The 10,640-nt window shown below is 37.3% G+C and overlaps 1 protein-coding gene across 1 annotated transcript in view; it reads left to right on the top strand.

Annotated features, from left to right (window-relative positions):
* Window positions 1-251: 251 nt before the first annotated feature.
* LOC136576576 (multidrug and toxin extrusion protein 2-like) overlaps window positions 252-10,640 on the top strand; it is a 58,201-nt gene continuing 47,812 nt past the window's right edge. Inside the window, exons 1-2 of the mRNA XM_066575970.1 lie at window positions 252-490; window positions 9,781-9,882. Of these exons, the coding sequence (XP_066432067.1) occupies window positions 341-490; window positions 9,781-9,882 (252 nt within the window). The 5' untranslated portion in view covers window positions 252-340. The remainder of the gene's footprint in view (window positions 491-9,780; window positions 9,883-10,640) is intronic.

Below are 10,640 nucleotides of genomic sequence, written 5' to 3'. Positions count from 1 at the left end.
TGCTCTCACATGTCAGAGCTGGTCAGTGCCGCTCTCACATCTCAGAGCTGCTCTCACATCTGCCTCAGGAATGAGCAGGAAAGCGCAATGCCTGCGGCTGAATGGCTCCGTCTCAGGACGGAACTGAGCGGCACCGGGCGGACCCCTGTGACTATAATGGGGTCCGTTGTGCCTCCGTTCAGCTTTCCGTCTGCATGCAGCGCTGCTCTTCCGGTATATAAGCTGCGGAGCCTCCGACGGTCCCAATGCAGAGGTGAGAGCATTATCTCCTCCCATGTCTGTGGATGGTGGGGGCGAAGAGCCGTGACTGAGGACGCGCCAGACCCCGGCTGTACATGTGATGGGACGCGGGGAGGACGACGTGGAGATGCGGCCGGACAGCCGGTCCCCCTCCAGGAGCCCCGGCCGGGTACAGAGCCTGCTCTGCCGGCTGCTGCCGCTGCACTACTGGCATGAGGTGAAGGAGCTGTGCGGGATGGCGGGGCCAGTGGTGAGTAGCAGCCTCATACCTGACGGTACAGGACTATGTGTGCTCGTAGTTACTACACTGACTGACAGTACACGGCTGCCACAGCCGGCACCGGGTCACAATACTGCAGCCGTGTCACAGCCATGGGAAGAAGCTGGACCGAACCCGGGCGGACTGCTGATGTGAATGATGTTATAGAAACAATGCCAACATTCATCTCTCACTACAGAATGACAAGTTAGGTACTAACATAAATATTGATGTTGACATATATGTGCTCAATATGACATGATACAATATTGCATGATACAATATGACATGATACAATATGGCACGATACAATATGACATGATACAATATTACATGATACAATATGACATGATACAATATGGCACGATACAATATAACACGATACAATATTACATGATACAATATGGCACAATACAATATTACATGATACAATATGACATGATACAATATGGCACGATACAATATAACACGATACAATATTACACAATACAATATGACACGATACAATATGGCACGATACAATATAACACAATACAATATTACATGATACAATATGACACGATACAATATCACATAATACAATATGACATGATACAATATTACATGATACAATGGGAAGAAGCTGGACAGAACCCGGGCGGACTGCTGATGGGTGAATGATGTTATAGAAACAATGCCAACATTCATCTCTCGCTGCAGAATGACAAGTTAGGTACTAACATAAATATTGATACTGACATGTATGTGCTCAATATGACATGATACAATATGACGTGATACAATATGACACAATACAATATTACATAATACAATATGACACAATACAGTTTGACACGATACAATATTACATGATTCAATATGATACAATACAATATTACATGATACAATATGACATGATACAATATGACACGATACAATATTCTATGATACAATATGACATGACACAATATAATATTACATAATACAATATGACACGATACAATATGACACAATACAATATTACATAATACAATATGACACGATACAATATGACATGATACAATATGACACAATACAATATTACATGATGCAATATGACACAATACAGTATGACACGATACAATATTATATGATATAATATGACATGATATAATATGACACAATACATGATACACGATACAATATGACACAATACAATATGGCACGATACAATATCACATGATACAATATGACATGATATAATATGACACGATACAGTATGACACGATACAATATGACACGATACAATATGACATGATACAATATGACATGATACAATATTACATGATGCAATATGACACAATATAATATGACATGATACAGTATGACACAATACAATATGACACGATACAATATTACATGATACAATATAACATGATACAATATGACACGATATAATATGACACGATACAATATGACACGATACAATATTACATGATACAATATAACATGATACAATATGACACGATATAATATGAAATGATACAATATGACACGATACAATATTACATGATACAATATGACATGATATAATATGACATGATACACGATAAAATATTACATGATATAATATGACACAATATAGTATGACACGATACAATATGACATGCTACAATATGGGACGATACAATATTACATGATGCAATATGACATGATACAATATGACACGATACAATATGACACGATACAATATCACATGATACAATATGACATGATATAATATGACACGATACAGTATGACATGATACAATATGACATGATACAATATGACATGATACAATATTACATGATGCAATATGACACAATATAATATGACATGATACAGTATGACACAATACAATATGACACGATACAATATTACATGATACAATATAACATGATACAATATGACACGATATAATATGACACGATACAATATTACATGATACAATATGACACAATATAATATGACACAAAACAGTATGACACAATATAATATTACATGATACAAGATGACATGATATGATATGACACGATACATGATACACGATACAATATGCCACGATACAATATGGCACGATACAATATGACACGATACAATATTACATGATACAATATTACATGATACAATATGACACGATACAATATGACACAATACAGTATGACACAATACAATATGACACGATACAATATGACATGATACAATATGGCACGATACAATATTACATGATACAATATGACACAATACAAAATGACACAATATAATATGACACAATACAATATTACATAATACAATATGACACGATACAATATTACATAATACAATATGACATGATACAATATGACACGATATAATATGACACGATACAATATGACATGATACAATATGGCACGATACAATATTACATGATGCAATATGATACAATATAATATGACACAATACAGTATGACACGATACAATATTACATGATACAATATGACATAATATGACACGATACATGATACACGATACAATATGACACAATACAATATGACACGATACAATATTACATGATGCAATATGACACGATATAATATGACACGATACAATATGACATGATACAATATGGCACGATACAATATTACATGATGCAATATGATACAATATAATATGACACAATACAGTATGACACTATACAATATTACATGATACAATATGACATGATATAATATGACACGATACAATATGACACGATACAATATTACATGATACAATGGGAAGAAGCTGGACAGAACCCGGGTAGACTGCTGATGTGTGAATGATGTTATAGAAACAATGCCAACATTCATCTCTCACTACAGAATGACAAGTTAGGTACTAACATAAATATTGATGTTGACATTTATGTGCTCAATATGACATGATACAATATGACACGATATAATATTATATAATACAATATGATACGATACAATATTACATGATATAATATGACACAATACAATATCACATAATACAATATGACACGATACAATACTACATGATACAATGGGAAGAAGCTGGACAGAACCTGGGTAGACTGCTGATGTGTGAATGATGTTATGGATACAATGCCAACATTCATCTCTCACTATAGAATGACAAGTTAGGTACTAACATAAATATTGATGTTGACATGTATGTGCTCAATATGACATGAAACAATATGACACGATACAATATTACATGATATAATATGACATGATACAATATGACACGATATAATATTACATAATACAATATGATACGATAGAATATGACATGATACAATATGGCACGATACAATATTGCATGATGCAATATGACTCGATACAGTATGACACGATACAATATTACATGATGCAATAAGACATGATACAATATTACGTGATACAATATGACACGATACAATATGACACAATACAGTATGACACAATACAATATGACACGATACAATATGACATGATACAATATGGCACGATACAATATTACATGATACAATATGACACAATACAAAATGACACAATATAATATGACACAATACAATGTTACATAATACAATATGACACAATACAATATTACATAATACAATATGACATGATACAATATGACACGATATAATATGACACGATACAATATGACATGATACAATATGGCACGATATAATATTACATAATACAATATGATACGATACAATATGACATGATACAATATGGCACGATACAATATTGCATGATGCAATATGACACGATAAAGTATGACACGATACAATATTACATGATGCAATAAGACATGATACAATATGACATGATACAGTATGACACGATACAATATGACACGATACAATATTACATGATACAATATGACATGATATAATATGACACGATACAGTATGACACGATACATTATGACACGATACAATATTACATGATGCAATATGACACAATATAATATGACACGATACAATATTACATGATACAATATGTTACAATATAATATGACACAATACAGTATGACACGATACAATATTACATGATACAATATGACATAATATGACACGATACATGATACACGATACAATATGACAAAATACAATATGACACGATACAATATTACATGATGCAATATGACACGATATAATATGACACGATACAATATGACATGATACAATATGGCACGATACAATATTACATGATGCAATATGATACAATATAATATGACACAATACAGTATGACACTATACAATATTACATGATACAATATGACATGATATAATATGACACGATACAATATGACACGATACAATATTACATGATACAATGGGAAGAAGCTGGACAGAACCCGGGTAGACTGCTGATGTGTGAATGATGTTATAGAAACAATGCCAACATTCATCTCTCACTACAGAATGACAAGTTAGGTACTAACATAAATATTGATGTTGACATTTATGTGCTCAATATGACATGATACAATATGACACGATATAATATTACATAATACAATATGATACGATACAATATTACATGATATAATATGACACAATACAATATCACATAATACAATATGACACGATACAATACTACATGATACAATGGGAAGAAGCTGGACAGAACCTGGGTAGACTGCTGATGTGTGAATGATGTTATGGATACAATGCCAACATTCATCTCTCACTATAGAATGACAAGTTAGGTACTAACATAAATATTGATGTTGACATGTATGTGCTCAATATGACATGAAACAATATGACACGATACAATATTACATGATATAATATGACATGATACAATATGACACGATATAATATTACATAATACAATATGATACGATACAATATGACATGATACAATATGGCACGATACAATATTGCATGATGCAATATGACACGATAAAGTATGACACGATACAATATTACATGATGCAATAAGACATGATACAATATGACATGATACAGTATGACACGATACAATATGACACGATACAATATTACATGATACAATATGACATGATATAATATGACACGATACAGTATGACACGATACATTATGACACGATACAATATTACATGATGCAATATGACACAATATAATATGACACGATACAATATTACATGATACAATATGTCATGATATAATATGACACGATACATGATACACGATACAATATGACACGATACAATATTACATGATGCAATATGGCACGATACAATATGACATGTAACAATATGACACGATACAATATGACTCGATACAGTATGACACGATACAGTATGACACAAAACAATATGACACGATACTATATGACATGATACTATATGACACGATACAGTATGACCTGATGCAATATGAGATGACGCAATATGACACAATACAATATGACACGATGCAATATGACACGATGCAATATTACATAATGCAATATGACATGATACAAGGACGTAGAGATGTAGTAAACGTTCACATGGCTGATACATTGTCAATTAAAGGGTGGTTTCACATCTGTGTCTGAACGTCTGTCCGGAGGTTCCATCGCAAATGCTTTTTCTTCCGTCCTAAACATTGGGCAGCTGGGTGGACGCCATTGTAGTCTATAGGGTCTGCCTAGCGCTGTTTGGTTACATCGTAATGGAGCAGAAAAATGGAGTCCGCAGCACAAGTGTGAAACCGCCCTAACGCATTGTCTTTGAATATCACATTAATGCTTGCTATATCTGCACATGGCACAGAGGCAGCCAGTGCTACTGCAGTAGAGCCGACCTGTCTTTTCATAGAGGAGTCCACGATCACCAAGACACTGGATTATGAAAACCTACCAACTACCGCATATATAAGATCATGACCTTTTAAAGGAGTTTTCTGGGACCAGGGCCATATTTACCACGTGCGCTGTCCTAGACACTCAGACTGAATGCACCCTATTACGGTAGGTGCCCATTTATACTGGCCAATTATTGTCACAATTTCTTCATTTATGGGTGATCATAACAATTATTGGCCAGTATTAATGAAGAAGATCCAAGAACCAAACCTACTATATAGGTAGGGTTACAGAACCAAGAACTAACTTCGGTGCTCAACATGTGGGTACTAGCAAACTTCAGGCAAAGGTCGCCCAGGCATCCTCTGCAGTGCCTCTAGATGTCCTCCAGTGCTGAGTCCTTAAATAGTTACGGCCTGTCTTTAGGATAAACAATCAATATTTGATCCGTAGAAGTTTGATTCATTTGTATCAGCAGAATTAAGTGGCTGCGGCCCCCCAGCAGTTGTGGATATGCCTGGTACTGCAGCTCTATCCCCTTTAAACGAGTTGTCCCGCAATTCACATTTTTCACCCATCCATGGAATAGGTGATAAATGTCTGATTGCTGGACAGCTCACTGCTGGGATCCCCATGATCACTACAACAGGGGTCCCTGTTCATTTGAATGGGACTGCTGGAGATAGCGGCACTATGCATGCTCAACCGCTGCTCCCGTCAAGCTGCTCCTCACTGCAGATGGGATGTAATGAGGAGGAAGCGGGGACTTCAGGACCCCCTATTTCAGTGATCAGTGGGTGCCCCATTGGTGAAGCGCCCATCGATCAAGCATTTGTCAACTATTTTTTGGTGATATAATTTCCCACAATTGATATTTAAAGGGTTCTTCATGGCCGAGATTAGACAACCCAAAAGCTCGGTTCCAACCACCTGTCGGAAAGAGACAAGTACTTAGTGCAGCACTGTTTCCGAAGCGCTTATTTAAGTAAATGGTTACTACGGAAACAGCATAGCACAACATGTCACACTGTTTCCATAACTCGGGGTAACTAGTGCTACATTATTTTCGTAGCTCCCATTCACTTCAAGGGGAGCTACGGAAACAGAGCTGCGCTAAGGACTAGTCTCTTTCCATAGGCTCTGGCCGGTAGTTATGGCAGCTGTTTCCCATCTTGGCTATGAAAAGCTGAGATGAGAATACTCCTTTAAGTGGAGAATTCCAGAGACATTTAATGTTGCTGTAATTTTTTAAAATTCTGTGTTTCCTAATTTTTTTTAAATCAAAGGACAATACCAGCTTTTGAATATACATGCAGCGGGTATTAGGCTGCCTGTCCACAGGCGTTGCGGTGTCCTGCGGTGGATCTCCGCCGCTGCCTGGGAGCAGGAGCTGGCACACAAATCTCCGCCGTTCAGCCTATCTGACAGATAGGCTGACTGCAGAGAATCGCGGCAAATCGCAGCATGCTGCGATTTGCCGGCCGCAAGCGGAGAATCGCAGTGGACAGGGGGGGGGGAGTGCTTTCCATAGCAACTCTATAGAGAGCTTTCACTGCGTTCCCAGTGGCCGAATTATCGCTGCAGGGAACACAATGAAAACCCACCCGTGGACAGGCAGCCTTAGTGTATCTTGACGCCACTAGGAAGTCCTGGTGGAGTCAAGAGTGACAGGGGGGGGGCAGGACAGATTACCCTGCTGAAAGAGGCCACTGACCTTAGGGAATATTGTTACCATCAAAGGATGTACTTGGTTTGCCACAGTGTTTAGGTAGGTGGTATCTGCCAAAGTATGCCAGGACCTATGTCTTCCCAACATGAAATTGCCCAGAGCATCGCACTGCTTCTGCCAGTTTGCTTTCCTATCATAATGCATCCTTGTGCCATCTTCTCCCCAGGTAATTGATGCACACATACAGCTGTCTGACTACACATGCACATTGTAGTTGCTTTCAGTAGTAGACAGGAGTCAGCATATAACATAAAAACCAGCAATGTGCTGTTTTTTATGTAAAATAAAGTGGAGTCAGTTATTATCCTGTTTTCAAGAGCCTGTCATTTGATGAATGAGTTGCACCACCACATGCATACACAACATTGTTTTCCTAAACTTCTTTTTGTTGGGTATGATAACTGTGTTAGTGCAATGGAGCACTACAGGTATATTCTTGTGTTACAAATTAATGGTTAAGTATGAGCTGCTCGGAGAATCACTGGCATGTCGCACAGTAGTCATGTAATCAGAACTGATTCTGTTTATTTGTTAACAAGCAGAAGTATTTATAGTCCTTTTAGACAAATACATTGAAAGCGAGGCTAGAGGGCACCTGACTTATACATATGCAAAACTTGTTACTATTCTTTATTATTGGTTACTAATACTTAGCATGTGTAGTGACATCAGTCTTCAAGTAGAAATCCTCTCTGGTCATAGCTGTTTACTAACTGTTTTATTAATTGGTAATCCATAAGCATTCCTAGCTTGCATGCTGACAGAGTTTGGCAATGATTAAAGGGGTTCTGTGATTAAAAAAAAAAATTAAATGTTATACTTGCCTATTCCTCCCCTGTCAGCCTACTTATGAGATCTTTACCTCACCTATCTTCTCTTGTCTCCTGCAGTCAGGGGGGTCACCTCACCTCCTGCTGTCTGATTCCTCTCCGTCCTGTGATGTTACGTACATTCACAGACAGTCTTCTTTTTGCCTGCCAATGTACATTACGTCACAGTTCACAGGCCAGCAGGGGGAGTGCTGATCTACTTCAGAGACTGTTCATGCAAACTGTCTCGGCAATAGATCAGAATTCCTTTCTTGGTAGTGAACGCTACAACACAGGGACCTGACCTTCACTGACCCAGCCGGAAGGAATGCGAGGAATGCAGCCTTCATAACAAGTCGGCGTGAGGTGAGGTGACCCTAGGGCACTGCAGAAGCTCAGCGATGAAAAGATATGGTAAGGAGACTGATGGGGAAGAACTACGTGAGTATAGAATTTATTTTTTTAATGAAAAAAATCCCCTTAATGAATTACCCGAGCTTAGTTAAGGCATACATAGTTAAATATATATAACACTTTATCATTTGTTGTACCATTTGCTAAGTGGACTGATCATACAGCATGAGTACAGTTCTAAAACAAAACCCATCTTTAATCACACTGTGTCCACCCTGTGTACCCACTTTTGTGGGCAAAGGTCAATTGCAGCTGTTCTTTGTGATTATCCTGTTCTTGTGCCAAAATATCTGAATACATGTGAAGAGTAAGTTACAAAATAGAGTGGGGAACAAGATGGTATACAGCAAACACTATGGCTTCTCTCATAACTGATAAAAAATTGTCTTGCATTACTGACTTGTCTATATTCTTGAGACTTTTGTACACCACCAGAAAAAGCACTTGCGTCAGACCCCAGCTTGTATGCTTCAGTGGGATAGGAAGAGGAGGTGCTCCCCTATAAATAGTCTTGGTATATTTGTATTATAAGTCACAATCATACTGCTTCTTTGTTTTTAATTTTTTCTAGTTTCTCTCACAAATAATGGTATTCCTAATTAACATTGTGAGCTCCATATTCTGTGGTCATTTGGGCAAGATTGAACTAGACTCTGTAACACTAGCTGCCGCTGTAAGTATCAGTACTATAGTTCAACTAGATTGTCATAAAACCAAACATTTATTATTGATTTAACTTAAAATGGTTGTCTTTTTGTGTCATCTCTTATGTGCTAATTTGATAATTTGTCACAATTTGCTCCATTGCCACCTTCCTGTAAATGCATGAATTATACTATTGATACTTCAAAGTGCTTTGGGGATTATAGATTATGAGTTTATGACCATGGATAACACATTGATGACATTTTTTTTTTTAATTATGATATAATGTATAATTTAATGAATATATTTATCCCCTTAAGAACCAAGTGCTGTAAATTTACGGCACTTGGCCCTGGGTTTTAATCTCGCCCAATCGCAGAAATACAATAGGGGATTAAAGCCTCTGCTAATGCAATCAAGGAAGACCAGGTCAGGTTCTCAGCTGTTAATCACAACTGAGATCCTGAAGGAGAAGGGAGCAGTGGTTTTTAACCACTTCTGCCCTCTCCTTTCCCTAGTCAAAAGCGCTCAATGAGCACTATGTACTAGGAAATGAAAGTGGAAGTGTAACTTCCACCAGGCGAGCCAGTGGTCACGTGACCACCAGAATCCTCTGGCACAGGATTTCCCTTGTAACTCAGGCTCCTATGAATGCGGAATGCAGTCCCCGATCACGTCATCGCTGTTATCCAATGGATAACAGCAATCATGTAAAGTTAAAAAAGTTAAAGTTTCACCTCCCCTCATGGATCGTATCCACGACGGGAGATAAAACTACTTACCTAA

This window comes from Eleutherodactylus coqui, chromosome 1 (assembly GCF_035609145.1).
Source record: "Eleutherodactylus coqui strain aEleCoq1 chromosome 1, aEleCoq1.hap1, whole genome shotgun sequence".
In the NCBI taxonomy this organism is placed as follows: domain Eukaryota; kingdom Metazoa; phylum Chordata; class Amphibia; order Anura; family Eleutherodactylidae; genus Eleutherodactylus; species Eleutherodactylus coqui.
The sequence above is the reverse complement of the archived record's forward strand: the minus strand, read 5'-3'. Positions and strand labels throughout refer to the sequence as shown.